This window comes from Manacus vitellinus, unplaced genomic scaffold (assembly GCF_001715985.3).
Source record: "Manacus vitellinus isolate BGI_N305 unplaced genomic scaffold, ASM171598v3 scaffold_22_pilon, whole genome shotgun sequence".
NCBI lineage: Eukaryota > Metazoa > Chordata > Aves > Passeriformes > Pipridae > Manacus > Manacus vitellinus.
In genome coordinates, this window is record NW_021939632.1 from 3,792,569 (window position 1) to 3,808,778 (window position 16,210).

General features: G+C 43.4%; 1 protein-coding gene across 3 annotated transcripts in view; it reads left to right on the forward strand.

Moving 5' to 3' along the window:
* Positions 1 to 10,031, forward strand: part of MYLK (myosin light chain kinase) — a 190,220-nt gene extending 180,189 nt beyond the window's left edge. For all 3 annotated transcript variants that reach the window (XM_029959831.1, XM_029959830.1, XM_029959832.1), the window contains exons 28-32: positions 2,369 to 2,521; positions 3,527 to 3,650; positions 4,868 to 4,997; positions 5,895 to 6,014; positions 7,870 to 10,031. In XM_029959831.1, the coding sequence (XP_029815691.1) occupies positions 2,369 to 2,521; positions 3,527 to 3,650; positions 4,868 to 4,997; positions 5,895 to 6,014; positions 7,870 to 8,123 (781 nt within the window). In that variant the 3' untranslated portion in view covers positions 8,124 to 10,031. The remainder of the gene's footprint in view (positions 1 to 2,368; positions 2,522 to 3,526; positions 3,651 to 4,867; positions 4,998 to 5,894; positions 6,015 to 7,869) is intronic.
* Positions 10,032 to 16,210: the final 6,179 nt, after the last annotated feature.

A 16,210-nucleotide genomic window follows, 5' to 3' on the forward strand; every position in this document is an offset into this window, starting at 1 on the left:
CTCTGTACCTATAGCAGTCTTTTTAGCATGCAAATGATCTCTCAGTAATGCATCTTTAATCTCTGGAAATAGGCCAAATATTGTCTAATGTAGCACAAGAGCTGCAACAACACTATTTGTGGTAATACTACGCAAAGGTCACCTTTGCCATACTTCAATCAAGTATTGAAGGGAAATGGGATTGTTATTGCTCTGGCTACCTAAGTGTGTCCTCTGGAAGCTTAACTGGATGCAGACGTGCATCTCCTCTATTGTCAGTGAACTAAAAAAATACTTCACAGACCTGTCATTGTCTAAGCCACTGAATTGGCTGAGGGATTATTGTACTTACTACAAAGTCAAAAAAGAGACAACTTTGCACTGAAATCAGAAGTGCAGTCTGCATGAGATTTTTGCACTTTCTAAAAATGTTATGGACAAAAATGACATTGCCATAAATAAGAAAATGCTTAGCTCTTGGAGTGGAGGTAGGTTTAAGGCCCCGCAGGAACACTTTGTGGATTCCAGGACAGAGATTTCGATTGCTGGCTGTGAGGGCAGAGCAGAGCCTCTCACTGCGCCACAGCTGTGCCAGCTCTGCAGTGCTGTCAGACACAAACCTTCCCTCTTCCAGTAAAGTAAGTGTCAAACACAGAGAACAGTCATGGTAAAGTTAGTTTATATGAGCATTTTTTGCATGTCAGTCTTTCAGCTTTCAGTAACTTGTGACTGTTATATCTTCATAAATAGGTTTATGCCACCTTACACATTTACAAAATCATGCTTCACTGTTGCATTTGAATGCACCCCATATAATGGAAAGTAAGACACCAAATACATTCTGTTCTGATTTACCTTGTTCTGCCTGAGAATAAACAAACCTTTTATCTTCATCTCATGTATTATTACTAACAAGTTTCTGAAGTATACACATAAGATTCTGGAGTCTGCTATACTGCACACAACTTCCAGAAATGGTAAAAGATTTAGTATCTGCTCTGTCTGAGACTTCAAAGAGTGTGTGTTTCTGCTTTGCTTATAGAAATAAAATCCTTAGGAACAAATTCCAAATCAGATTTTGAAAGTAATTAGAGGCAAAAAAAGGAAGAAAAATAACTTTGAAGGGGGAGATCATTCTATATTATTAATCTTATAGCTCACTTTATTTGACCCCAGTCTTTTTTTCTACCAGTCTGTTCTGTGATATTCAGTGGCATCACAGTATTCATATAGTATGATATCTATATAGTATTTTCAGAACCCTAATAAGTTAGAGTTATTTTTCCATATTTTAAAGAAATTATTGTTGAAATGTAACTGGTTGTTTTAACTGGTTAACACAATTGTACAGAGAAAGCAAATAAAGTCTGTAAAATTTCATGAAGAATAGATTATTCAGTAAATTGTGTGCCAGGAAGACCAGAAAAACCGATTAACTTGTAGTTCTAAGGAATAAGCAACCTTTCACCTGAAAGTTTTTACTGAAAGTGCGATATGGAGGCATCAAAGGTATCCAGATTCACAAAGGCATAGTATAATAAAGGATAATGCTCCACTGGAGAAAAATACTCTGCAAAAATGACACCATGATGTTCTGTAATTGCCTTTCACAGACAATTTATCAGTTATGTTGAGTAAAAAGCCTTGGAAGCTCAAGTAGGTGATAGGAGAGTATTATTTCCATTTCATGCATCATCATGATTGACTGAGAACATAAAGACCAAATTACTTTTGGATGCATCTGCATAACTCCACAGCCTGCAGTGATGTAGCACTGTTTTGTCTGTCTATATAATTCAGGGTGGGTTTGTTTAAAAAATAGCCCTGTGGATTTCATGATTTCATTGTGCATCTTTCTTCTTGGGCTCTCTCTGCAGCAGTCAATGGAACAAAATGTACAAAAAAACCTTGGTTTGACAGTAAAGACAGCAAAGTCACTCTGAAACTAGATGATATCCAGAGGTCCCTTCCACCCTAATAATTCTGTAATTCTGCGAAAGTGCCAGGAAAGAAAAAAAAAGATATTCAACTGAATTTGATGTGAAAGTTCCAGGATTACTTATGTAGGACTAGACAAGTCATTTAACAAAATAGTATGCTCCAATTTCACCTAATTCTAGTTCTCCTCAAAAATGTCTTGGGGAAAAGAGAAACAAGAAAAATGTGCCTTTCAGTTTTGCTGACAAAATTCTAGTTTCTTTCCCATAAGACTAGTTAGCTTTGAGTCCTTCTCTTTTTTTTTTTTTTTGTTATGTTTTTAAAAGGAGCTTTTATTGATAAAGAGCTGCTGAGTATAGGAGATGTCACACCATTTTAACTCACTCCTGCAATAATTTGCAAATTGACACGGCTAGTTTTGTACCTGTCTGCCTGTCTGTTCTACCCCCAGGGTCAGCGGGCTTTCTCCTTTCATGGGTGACAACGACAACGAAACCCTCGCCAACGTCACCTCCGCAACGTGGGACTTCGATGATGAGGCTTTTGATGAAATCTCTGACGATGCCAAGGACTTTATCAGCAATCTGCTAAAGAAAGACATGAAGTAAAGCTGCTGGACTTGATACACTTTCTGTGTTTGCATTTTAGCTGAGCTTGTCGCTCGTGTTTCCCCGCTGTGAATCTCCACATGGCCGCAGCACCTCTGGCCATACTTTATAAGGAGCTCTAGGTGCCCGCCTGTCTGTGCGTGCAGCGCTCGCTTGTTTTACCGCAGGGAGCAGGGGCTGAATGGAGCACCCGCTTTCAATCGCCGGCTCGTTCCGCCCTTCCCTTCCCTCGGGCAAGATGCACCCTGAGGTTTTGTGTGGCCACCCCGATCTCCTCTGTTTCGTGACACAGACTCCTGCATGACGTGTCCTGTCTCGATCTGAATGGGTTGCAATTTTTTGCCATGTGTTGCTTCTAAGTGTGGTACCTCTAAGTAGGCAGCTTTCCTATAAATGCAGTAATTGGGCGAGAAAAAAAAAAAATCAGAGTTGGAAGCCCTATTTGCAGTAGTGCCTGAACAGAGCAAGGAAAGGAAACATACTTCTTCCAGTGAGTTAGCAATTGGATGGATGGAGAGCAGAGGGTTATTTATCTGTGCCCTTGAGCAAAGTGAAGAATGGGTGTGACTTGAGAGATTTGGACATTTCTGGTCTTTAAGATATTCGGGATGGTATTAAGTGGTGGGACAGAGAAATCTCTGTAAGTGAAGGAAAGAAGATCTGGGATGGGGTTCTGCCAGCACGAAGTAGCTGAATCACTGACACTGTGGCTCTGCTCTATGTGTTCCACGGCTAAAACATATGGCTTTTCCTGCTCTGTTTTATAATGTTTTATTAACAGTTAAAATTGCACAGTTTTCTCTCAAAAATATCTACAGAAATTATGAAAGTGAGTTTAAGAAGTAAGCAGGGCTGGGAAAGCAGGGCCATGTGATTTATGTTGCTAAATTTAGGAAACAGGAAAATCAGCTCCCAGAAAATAGAGCACAAAACAATGTTACAGCAGGTAGGTTCGCCTCTTGTTACTGGCAACACTGACAGGTCTTTTTATGTAAAAACAGGAGTCGCTTCAATTGTACTCAATGTCTTCAGCATCCCTGGCTGCAAAAAGACACCAAAAACATGGAAGCCAAAAAACTTTCCAAAGATAGGATGAAGAAATATATGGCCAGAAGAAAATGGCAGGTAATGAAGAGGACATGGAATCGGGCTCAATATCTTAATAAGTCTCTTTATTTTTAATGTTTGTGATTCTGAGAAACACGTCACGTCAGGTGGTTTCTGATGCTGGCGAAAGCTCTGGTGTGGCCAGAGTGTGAATGCAGGACAGTGGGTTTGGTTTCTGCATCGAGCAGTAGGAGAGTGCACAGCTGCACATACACTGCACATGGTGATTCCATTTCAGGCTGCTAAAAGGCATATCAGCTCAAATATAGTTTTTCCTACTCTTTTTGGGGTATGCCCATCTCTCTTCCCTTCCCTCCCCTCTCCATGCCACTGAGGAATGGGGGGTTATGTGGTCCTTAATGAACCTGAACAGTTCAGGTAAAATTTATCCACCTGGCCTCTGCAAAGACACTTTATTTTGTGGTAGTTTCATGCTACTGAGCCAGTAGTTCTGTCCTGTTGGAGCCTCAAGCTTCTCATCGATTTGGTCAAATTGGTTTAATAATTTTCTTTGACCTATTTGGTCTTCATATCTTCATTTTTCTTAATGCTGGGACTGTTGTAGCAGGTCCATCTGTGCTGCTATCCATCTGATAGCTAGAGGAGCTGCTGTGTGAAATCTTGCATCCAGCCTACAAAATATTAATTTATATAAATCTACCTTATATTTCCTTTTATGTTCTACTGTACATGTTTCTTGGAGCTCATGCAAGCTGTACAGAAATACAAGTGTCCGTACTAAAGCCAGCATAGTTTGAGCATATTTTAGTATGCTGGTGGTTGGTCCTCGATCCTGTCAGAGGTCTGCTTCCATCATGCAGATGGTACTTTCTCATTCATTCCATATTAGCTCGTTATTCGCCTTTGATGAAGCTCAGTCCAGCCCATATGGCTGTGGAGAGAGCCGTCCCCCACCAGAGTTCAGTTCCAGTTTAACAGGACATAGCTCTCTTGCTGGCCCTCCTCTCGCACAGCGCTTTTTATCCACGGCTAACAGAGACATTCATTTAGGTATGAGTTCATCAGGGGAAGTTTATATCTGCAACTAAATTTGGTAATTCAGTCCAGCCTGCTCTGTCTCTCCTAAAACAACAGAGCTATATATAAGCAGTTTGTCCAACAATTCCAGTGAGGTTTGCAGAGATCCCAGATAATTTGTCCGAAGCACGATTGTTGCAGAAAATCACATGCCTGTTGGACTGGATTGATCAGAAGCCTTTTATGTTATGTCTTAGAAAACAGGCCATGCTGTCCGAGCAATAGGAAGACTGTCATCCATGGCAATGATTTCTGGTATGAGTGGGAGGAAGGCCTCTGGGAGCTCGCCTACCAGCCCTATAAATGCAGACAAAGCAGAGAACGAAGGTAAGGAATTTTTCTGCACCATATTTTTACGTCTCTCTGAATCAATCTTACTAAAACTTTTAGCAAAATGCTAGAGACCAATCATTGAGTTGGATATTCCTGCTTGCTCTCTCACTGTCTCTCTCTCTCTCTGTTTTAATCTTCCTATTTTTTAAAGAAATCTCTCAAAAATTAATTGTACTTATATTGTTCTGCTACTCAAAATGTCCCAGTATAAGTACAGGCAGTAAACTCTTCTCTTTTTAAAGTCAAAGAATTAAGGCAGATTTGTCAGCTGCACTTTCTCTGAGTTTGGGAATGCATGTTTATACAAAGACGACAGTGATGTATTGCCTTCTCATGCAGGCGAGCAAGCAATAAAGTATTAACACTTGCTGTAACCAAGACACATACCCTGCATTAACCATGCTCCTCAGATGGGGCATTTAGGGGAAAAAAATAATGTGTCTGCATTATTCCCCTACATCCCCAGCTAAAATGTGGATTTGTGGTTTGTAACAATCAGAGGTGCAAATGTTTCACACTGCTGAGAATCGAGCAAGTAATTTTGACAAACCCACACAGACCGTGGGCCTGATACAAGTGGAGCTGGTTTATTCCCCTGAGTAGCAAAAGCCCAGGTTTGGTTAGAAAGAAATTCAAGAAAAAAAATACTGACGATGCGTAGCATGGTGGCCTGCAAGTCAACTTCTTTCTATTTATGGCCTGAATCTTTGTCCAGCTGCAAAAGATTGGCACAAAACTAAGCAGCCAAAGTCCTCGCTGTCCCGATTGTCTTACAGAATTAAGTGAAATAAAAGATGCTTTAACTACCATCTGGTAATTAAAAATTAAACTGCGTCTTTTGAGAACATGCCCTGTAAAATTGTTAACTACCTCTTCTTCACTCTCCTGCAGATGCTTTCCTTGAAGAAGTGGCTGAAGAAAAGCCCCATGTAAAGCCATATTTTACTAAAAAAATCCTTGACTTGGAGGTTGTGGAAGGAAGTGCTGCTAGATTTGACTGCAAAATTGAAGGTACTTTGAATAAGCATGTCTGTTTCTTTGTTTCCTTCCTTGCCAGTTTTCTGCATTGAGCAGTTTGACTTTTTCAGGGTTTTTTCTGTATTGTTGTTGGGTTGGTGCCATTTTTCTTTACCAATATCTGCCTACCACAGCATGAATGTGTTGCAATAACAGAAATTATCTGGAGCTGCCTGAACTTGTTCTGTGCATGCCATAGAACAGAAATCTACAAGAGTCAATGTGTGAATCACTAATTCAGAATAGCAAGTGGGAACTGTCATATGATTTTTGAGGGTAGAAACAGTAAAAACAAGATGCAACATATTTCCATAAATTGAAAGAGTATACTCTTAGAGACTGCTAAGCAGAGACCAAGAATTAGTAGGAGGTCACTTCTCTGAAATGACAGACAAATTTCAGGTGGCCTCAAGATAACTTTAAGCCATACATACATTGTATTAAAAGCAAAGAAGTCCCTAACAGCTTATATGCTTGAAAAGTAATATAATATCATTGCTCTGATTACATAAGTCACATCTAGAAAATACTGTATTGTTGTTTGGGGGTTTTTTTAAGTTTATGAGTTTGAGAAAGAAAACTCAGACAGGAATATGCAGACAGAAAGCATAAATTTATAAGAAGGCACTTAAGGAGCACGGGCGTGGTCAGCCCAGCAGTCTGAAAGCCAAGACCACTTGCACTTCTATTGCAATGAGATTGAAGCTTCTGTATCTCAGCTGTGGATGAAAACTAGAAATTAGGAGAGAAGAGCTGTGAAAACAGAAGGGATAGAGTCAGTACCATACTGCATGTGTTCAAGTTAATTTATGATGTTAAAATGAGGTTCAGAAACTGCCTCACTGACCTTCTGCTTGTTTGTTTCTGTGCTCCCAATCTCTTTCACTGCCTATGTTTCCTACCTCACAGTGGAGATGTGAGGATGGATTATTATTGCTGATGGATGCTCAGCGTGAGGGGTATGTGCACAAGTACTGCATGGAATAAAACAGATGGATGTACCACAGCTGATGTTCCAAACTTTCCAGTGTATTGCTGTAATGTTCATTGTGTAATAAGGATTGCTGCACTTCATTTCTGCTCAGTGGGAAGTTATGCTCCCATCACAGTCCAGAACTTGGCTGAGACAGCAAACCTTGAATTTGTTATAGCAGCCAAGAGTACTGTATAAGGGATTGTTCTCCAGCAGGCATTGTACAGCCCTGCTCTGGAGGCTTTGCAGAGCCATTTGCTTCACAAAGGCTCCAAAACTCCTGTTGAGATGCATAATCAAAATGTTTTTCTGAGACTCCCTGGCTTATCCTAACAAACACAGAGAGAAAATGGGAGTGCCATGTACAGGACAGGCTGTCTTGTAAGGAGCAGATTAGGAGGAGGAAGATTTAGAACAGCCATGGCAAAGCAACCCGAGAAAGATATTAAATTGTAGTTGTAAGCCAAAACAGCTTTATCCTTGAAATTCTAAATCTTGATGTTGGGAACTGTGGTTTCCAGAAAAGCTGCAGTGTAAGGTGAGCCTCAAATACACTGTCAGGAGTCCCTCGCTGGCTGCTGGATGTGACACATAAAAAGGTGTCTGCTGCCACTGCTAAAGGAGTGGAAAGAGGAATCCAGCGAGTACCACAGCGCTCACTTGCAATTTTGGTTATTCGTAATAAGGTTGTTTCTGGTAAATGGGAAGGAAAAAAGCCTTGCATCATCTACATCTATTTTACATAGAATTCAATAAAATATTTGCCTATCAACATGTTGGCACGTCCATACACAGAGAGGGAATTAGAGTGTAAAGGAATTAAGGATGAGTTTAAATTCGTTTATTGCAGTTCCTGTTCTCTCTCTGCTCTTGCAGGATATCCTGACCCCGAGGTAATGTGGTACAAGGATGATCAGCCTGTCAAGGAGTCCCGTCACTTCCAGATAGATTATGATGAGGAAGGGAACTGTTCTTTGACTATTTCCGAAGTATGTGGGGACGATGATGCCAAATACACCTGCAAAGCTGTTAACAGCCTTGGGGAAGCCACGTGCACCGCAGAGCTCCTTGTGGAAACAATGGGAAAAGAAGGAGAAGGAGAAGAAGAAGATGAGGAGGAGGAAGAATGAAACAAGGCTAAAAAAAAAATAAAGAAAAAATATATTTAAAGACTCTCCTTATAAGGCTCAGAAAACCAAGTTATCAAAAGCACCTTGTGTGATACGTAGGTCTTTGGGGGAATGTTATTTCAGCATGATCAGTTGATACCTGTTTGCTTTATCTGTGGGCATTAATTCAAATCAGCAGGCACTTTTAAGTTGCCAGCATGATTGGATTGACTTTAAGCAAATCATCAACTAAGTTGCCCAGTCTATTTTTAAAATCAAATGTATGGAAAACAAGACTACATTTATATTCTGAACATCTTAAAGAAAACTAGTCTATTTACTGAGCTCATTGCTCTACATCATCACTTTCCTCAGCCAAAACTCCAGCTAAGTTGGCTCCCCAATATATACTTTACAAGGAATCATTGGCCAGACATGCAGTGAATCTCTCCAGTCCTAAGGAATAGGCTGCTCCCTGAGCTGTGTCTTCTATAAGGGAAGGTTTGACACAGACAGCATTGCAATTTGTATGTTGGCATGGTTCATTTTTCATTTGCTTTAAGCAGAATCTCACAGTCCTCCTAACTTCAAACACATTTGCTGCCCTTTGTCAGTGTGCTGTTAGTGCTGTTGTAATACTGGCAAACATTAAACATCCAGGTGGTTTCCCAAGATACTCCTGATCTTGCTTTTAGCCAACTGATCACACTTTGTCATCTTTCCCTTATGGAGCCTGTCACTTCCACGCAGTTACAGCTGCCTGTTTAAGAAACAGACTGAAAACATAAAGACTGAGAATATTTTCTGTGTTTCTGGTCAGTCTAATAATGATTCATATGTATGCTGCTGTGAAAAAACAGGTTATTGCACAATCAGTGACTTCTCTGTGCATGTGTGTGAGTGGAATCACAAGTTAGTTAAAGTTTTACTTGCATATATTTAGAAATTGCAAAACAGATTTCAACTGATGATAAGCTGGAAACTCCCACAGATTTTTGGAGTAGCCAAAAAGATAGTAGCCTGGATTACAAACTCGTCTATACTTAGCAGTTTCCAAAGAATCTTAACCTATATAGGACCTATTTCTACCTTATGAGCTTGACTGTCTTGTTTTTGTCTTGAACCTGCACCAGTAAGGCTGTTGCGCTTTTTAAAGGCGCAAAAAAACAAAACCAAAAAAAAATCCAACTCCCTTTTTTTTTTCTCAGAAATTGTTAATGCACTCAGACTTAGTAACTTTGCTTTCCTTTCACAGTATTGGCACTTTTTAATTTTTTTTTGTTGTTGTTCAGAGGTAATATCAGAGGCTGCAAGGTGATATGCACAATCCAAAACCAGTGTGTCTTATATCTATGTATCATTCCAAAAGTGATTATTTTTCTTTTCCACTTTTTGTGTGTAAAGCGCAACCATTTGCATTTCAAAGGTTACCTCTTTTAAAAAAAATCATTACCTTAAATCCTCACCATTAAGTAGTCAGTGTACTTTAATACAGGTGTGTACATTATCAACCTTAGGTTGTTTGATATTACCTAGTTGTGTATGTGTTTCATATGATTTGCTCTTCTACATTCAAAGCTCAGTTAATGTGGATGACACGATGGTTTTTAACTGCTTTACTCTTTGTTGCTAAGTTCAGATTGCCAGCATGTCTTTTCCTTTTCGATTGATGAAAACCTCTTGTTATACTAAACACAGTATTGCCACAATTCCTTATACAGAAAGGTTGTGAATCTGATTTAGAGCATACAGAGCTTTCCTCACGTTTGTTTTTTTTTTTAAATGTTTTAGGCAACAATGGGGTGTATTTTGTACCTTAATAAAAATATGCTAATGATCTCTCTATTTGTTAAACCATCAGAATTGCAAAGATGAGACTGCTACAGCTGTAGTTACTCACGGTTCCTAAATAAATACTACCACAAAGCACGCTCCTCGTATACTCTGTTGCAGGCGTTACCGCGCTCACCTTGGCTACTCCTGCTCTGCCCTGAGAGCTGCTGGGCACACAAATGGATGAGGTGGTAACAGTGAAGCCTCCCTGACCTCTGTGGTGCTGCTGCACTTCTCCTGCCCTGTCAGTGCAGGCTGGTGCTGTGCAGAGGCTGCTCTGCCCCCCAGGTACAGCCTGGGGCTGGCACTCGTAGCCATGTGCTCTGCACATCTGCAGCCTCATCGCATCCCTCATCACACAGAGAATGATCAGCAGGGGGAACGTGGATGGGGCACCATGACAGCTGTGGGTTTGTTTTACAGCTGAGAATTCCCTTAAGGTGGGGAAACGTAGATCTGAAAGAGTGTAAGAGCAAGAGAGAAAAAAATGAGGGAAGTCTCATTGTAGATGTGGACTTACACCAGTGTTCCTAAAAGCTGTAAAGATGAAGGCAAATCTGCTTGTGCTGCTTTTATGCAGACTTTTTCTCGTGTGCAGTCCTAGACACTACGGACCCTGCAGGACCACACAGAAACTCCCTAAAGCAAAGATTGTGAAACACCCTGCTTGTACCAATATGTTTCTGAGCAAATCTTCGGCCCTTCAGTCATCTTTGCAAGATGCACCTCAGTCTTGTGAATGTACCTGACTTTATACAGTGACTGCTGATTTCTGTCCAGGTAGGCACATGCATGAACCAGGAACAGGTCTGGCTCTGATGGGCTGCTCTGTGGGTACAGCAAGGTCTGTGGGTACATGTACTGGGTATCAAAACCCACAGACTCAGTATTGGTGTTCCTGCACAGATTTTCCTTTCCCTCTCATACTTTCTGATATGGTTTGAAGCTGGCTCCCTGCCAAGTCTCCAAACCTTACCACCAGAGTTCCCCCCCCCCCAAACCTCAGGGAGAAGAGGGAGAAAAAAAAAATGAAAGAAAACCCGAAACGAGAGAGAGACAACCAAAGTGAGATATATAAATATATTTACACTTATATATAATTAAAAAAAATAAGGGAAAGGGAAGGGGGAAGGGAAAAGGAACAAAACCAAAATATTATATATATATAATATTCCCAATTAGCAGCCCAATATCTATCCACTAAAAAAGTTAACAAAGAAATAGCTCACTACTCTCCTGGGACAACCGAGGGTCGCTCCGGAACGATCGCCGGCAACCTCTGTCTCCCAAGGTCGACAAGGCCCAACCAGGCCTCGCTCCCCAACACGGCAGACTCAACAGCAGGGAACCTGCACCTCCAAGCCGCCGGAAGGAAAGAGGACGAAGGCCTCTCCTCCTTTCTTCTTATATCCCAGCTTACGTAAAAATCGTAGGGAATACTGGGTAAATCTGGACCCTTCCTTGGTTACAAACTGGTCACCAAGGAAGGCCTAGCCCAAACCACCACATTCTCCCACCCCTTATTCCATACTATTTTTACGTAACACCTATGTCTCACGTTCGCCTACATCCCGCGCGTTTATATACACATATACATATATATAGATATATATAGTCCTTGTTGGTCTCTCAACGCAGTTGTCTCGTCGTTGGAAAATCAATACCAATGTCAGTTCAGTTCAGTCCAGATCTTTGGTCTCCTCAGTCACAATTACAGTTCTGATTTATGGCTGTTTCATCACTGGACTGTCTCATCACTGGATACCAGCATCAGCTTAGTTCAGGTCTCTCTCTCTCTTTCATCTGGTGACTGGCTTCCTGTAAAAACACTCAGGACATACAATTAGTTTTTCCCTAGCATTCCCCTCAAATGGATTGCTGGAACTTTATCTCCATCAACAATGTGAAGGGATTCTGCTTGTGCGGGGCCAGCTCGATTGACAGAACCCCTGGTGTTAACTAGCCAGGTAGCCTTGGCTAAGTTCTTGTCCCAGTTTTTATAAGTCCCCTCACCTAATGACTTTAGAGTTGTCTTCAACAGTCCGTTATATCTCTCAACCTTCCCAGCAGCTGGTGCATGATAAGGAATGTGGTACACCCATTCAATACCATGTTCTCTCGCCCAAGTGGTGACTAATTCATTTTTGAAATGAGTCCCGTTGTCTGACTCAATACGTTCTGGGGTCCCATGTCTCCACAAAACTTGCTTTTCAAGGCCCAGAATGGTATTCCGGGCCGTTGCGTGGGGCACTGAAAAAGTCTCTAACCATCCGGTTGTTGCTTCCACCATGGTAAGTACATAGCACTTACCTTGGCGGGTCTGTGGCAGTTTGATATAATCAACCTGCCATGCCTCTCCATACTTATACTTATCCCATCGTCCACCATACCACAGGGGCTTCAGTCTTTTCGCCTGCTTAATAGCGGCACAAGTCTCACAATCATGGATAACTTCAGAAATTACATCCATGCTTAAATCCACCCCTCGGTCTCGTGCCCATCTGTGGGTGGCATCTCGGCCCTGATGACCGGAAGCATCATGGGCCCATCGAGCTAGAAACAATTCTCCTTTCTGCTGCCAGTCTAGGTCTACCTGTGACACTCCTATCTGTGCAGCTCGGTCTGCTTCTCTGTTGTTATTGTGTTCTTCATTAGCTCGCTTCTTGGGCATGTGGGCATCTACATGGTGGACTCTCACATTCAGATTCTTCGCTCTGGCAGCGATGTCCTGCCACAAGTCAGCAGCCCAGATGGGTTTTCCTCCACGCCTCCAGTTCATCTTCTTCCATCGATCTAACCATCCCCATAGAGCATTGGCTATCATCCACGAGTCAGTGTAGAGGTAGAGTCTTGGCCATCCTTCTCGTTCAGCAATGTCCAGGGCCAATTGGACGGCTTTGAGCTCTGCAAATTGACTTGACTCGCCTTGACCCTCAGCAGCTTCTGCCACTCGTCGGGTGGGACTCCAAACGGCCGCTTTCCACTTCCGGTTCCTTCCTATGATACGGCAAGAACCATCAGTGAAAAGGGCATAACGCCTTTCTTCATCTGGCAGCTGATCAAATGGCGGAGCTTCTTCAGCTCGGCTCACTGGTTCTTCCTCTTCTTCTGCCAGGCTGAAGTTCCCACCTTCAGGCCAATTTGTGATAACCTCCAGAATTCCAGGGCGATTTGAGCTTCCCAATCGTACACGCTGCGTAATCAAGGCTATCCACTTGCTCCATGTAGCATCCGTGGCATGATGCATAGGGGGCACCTTCCCTTTGAACATCCAATTTAGGACTGGTAGTCGGGGTGCTAGGAGGAGCTGTGTTTCCGTGCCAACCACTTCTGAGGCTGCTTGTATGCCTTCATAGGCCGCCAGAATTTCCTTTTCCACAGGAGTATAGTTGGCTTCAGAACCCCTGTAGCTTCGGCTCCAGAAGCCAAGTGGTCGCCCTCGCGTCTCACCAGGCACCTTTTGCCAGAGGCTCCAGGAGGGACCTTTATCTCCAGCTGTAGTGTAAAGTACGTTCTTTACGTCTGGTCCCGTTCGAACTGGTCCAAGAGCCACGGCATGTGCAATCTCTTGTTTGATCTGTTTAAATGCCTGTTGCTGTTCAGGACCCCATTGAAAGGTATTCTTCTTACGGGTCACAAAGTGAAGAGGGCTCACAATCTGGCTATACCCAGGGATGTGCATTCTCCAGAAGCCTATGGCCCCCAGGAAAGCTTGCGTCTCCTTCTTGTTGGTGGGTGGAGCCATGGCTACAATCTTATTGATGACATCTGTTGGTATCTGACGTCGTCCATCTTGCCATTTCACCCCTAGGAACTGGATCTCTCTGGCAGGTCCCTTGACCTTATTTTTCTTAATGGCGAAACCGGCATCAAGGAGAATCTGGATGATTTCCTCTCCTTTCTCAAAAACTTCTTCCGCTGTGTCCCCCCATACAATGATGTCATCGATGTACTGGATATGTTCTGGGGCCTTGCCCTTCTCCAGGGTGGCCTGAATCAGTCCATGGCAGATGGTTGGACTGTGCTTCCACCCCTGGGGCAGTCGGTTCCACGTGTACTGCACACCTCTCCACGTGAAAGCAAACTGCGGCCTGCACTCCGCTGCTAAGGGAATGGAGAAGAATGCATTGGCGATGTCGATGGTGGCGTACCACTTCGCGGTCTTGGACTCCAGCTCATATTGGAGCTCCAACATGTCTGGTACAGCAGCACTCAATGGTGGCGTGACTTCATTCAAGCCACGATAGTCCACCGTCAGTCTCCATTCGCCATCGGACTTGCGTACAGGCCAGATGGGGCTATTGAAGGGTGAGTGTGTTCTACTGACCACCCCTTGGCTTTCCAGCTTACGAATCATCTTATGTATGGGAATCACAGCATCTCGATTAGTCCGGTACTGTCGCCTATGCACTGTCTTAGTGGCTGTTGGCACTCGCTGGTCCTCGACTCGCAGTAATCCTACAACAGAAGGATCTTCTGAGAGGCCAGGCAGGGCAGATAATCGTTTGGATTCCTCTTCAATCACCGCGGCTATACCAAAAGCCCATCGGTACCCCTTCGGGTCTTTGAAGTATCCTCTCCTGAGGTAATCCATGCCCAGAATGCAAGGGGCTTCTGGCCCTGTCACAATGGAATGTTTTTCCCACTGGTCTCCTGTCAGGCTTATTTCAGCCTCTACCACTGACAGCTCTTGAGACCCTCCTGTAACCCCAGAAATTGAAACAGTCTCTATACTCTTATGTCCTGAGGGCATTAATGTACACTGCGCGCCAGTATCTATTAGAGCTTGGTATCTCTGAGGATTCGATGTGCCAGGCCATCGAACCCACACAGTCCAGTAAACCCTGTTGTCTTTCTCGTCCCTCTCCTTCTCCTGGCAGAAGGCAGGGCCCCTCTATTGGCTCTGGTCGGAGCATTCACTGTCGGATCTTTGCTTTGGTTTGGCAGAGGCTTTCCTGTCGTCCTGGAAACGGACTCCAGACCCTCTGCGTCTGGGAGATCTCAATTCCTTTTCAAAAAAGTCTGCATCTACTACATAGACAACTTTCTTATCATCTTCCTTGCGTTTTAGTTCTTTCACTCTGGCCTCAAGTCTAGAAGTAGGTTCACCATCCCACTTGCTCATGTTTTCTCCATGGGCACGCAGATAGGACCACAGTTCATTGCGCTTAGATCTACGCTTAGGGTTTTCATTCCTTCTGCGTGTGACGGAAGGAGATCGCGAGCGGGACCGGGACCAAGATCGAGATCGTGGTTGAGACCGGTCTGCTGATCTATTTCTGTAGCGTCTGTCCCTGTGGTCTCCGTAGTCATCTTCATAATCAAAGTGCCCGTAAGGCTCATCTCTCTCAGGTCTTTGTCTGTAACTAGGATCAGAATAGTCTCTAGAAAACTCATTCCTAGATTCTATTGTTTCTTTCATATGTCGCAGAACCGTACACAACATGCTCACAGGTGTTTCTGGCATGTTTGGAAGCATTACTCCTGTCAAGGTATGGACATATGATGCAGGAGCACCCTGGATTATCTTCTTCCACATGGGCATTGTGCAAATGGCAACCTCTGGGTCATCAGTGATGGGATCGTAATGAGGGTCCTCATACATAAGTTCCAACAATGCCAATTCTCTTAGGTACTGGATGGCGTCTTCTAACTTGGTCCACTTCTTCACGGGACACGGTAAATAGTCTTTAAATGGAAACCTTTGTCTCACACTTAAGACAAGTCGCGCCCAAAGACTGAGGTCGGGTTTCTCCTCTGCGAATAAGCGATCAAGTTCACAATCTCCGGAGATGGAAGCTAGTTGTTCTGCTTCCGCAGTTGACAACATGTGACCTCTAGCCCCACGGTCTCGGCATCGGAGCAACCACGATAGAATTCGCTCACCAGGCCGACGAGTGTAATCTTTTTGTAAGTCCCGGAGTTCTGATGGGGTCATTGACCGCAACTCTGTAGTTTCCATTTTTCGGGGTGTTGCTGCTCGTGGAGGTGGAGTTCTGGCACTGGTATCAGTATCAGTTCCCTCTCCGTCATCTCCTGACCTGTTTTGCTCTCCATCTGGTCGTAGGCTTAAAGTGTCGGGCGCTGGTACCCACGACTTCCTTTTCACAACAGGGGCGAGTGGTATCTCAGGTGGCAGGGTTTGAGTTTCTGCCTCAACCTTAGTCTTCCGAGCATAATCCACAGCAGCTCGATAGGCACTCGCCAGGCCCCAGTACAAAGCAAAAAACTGCATATTTGGGTCCTCGTAAGAAAAACACCCTTCTGCCAGACAA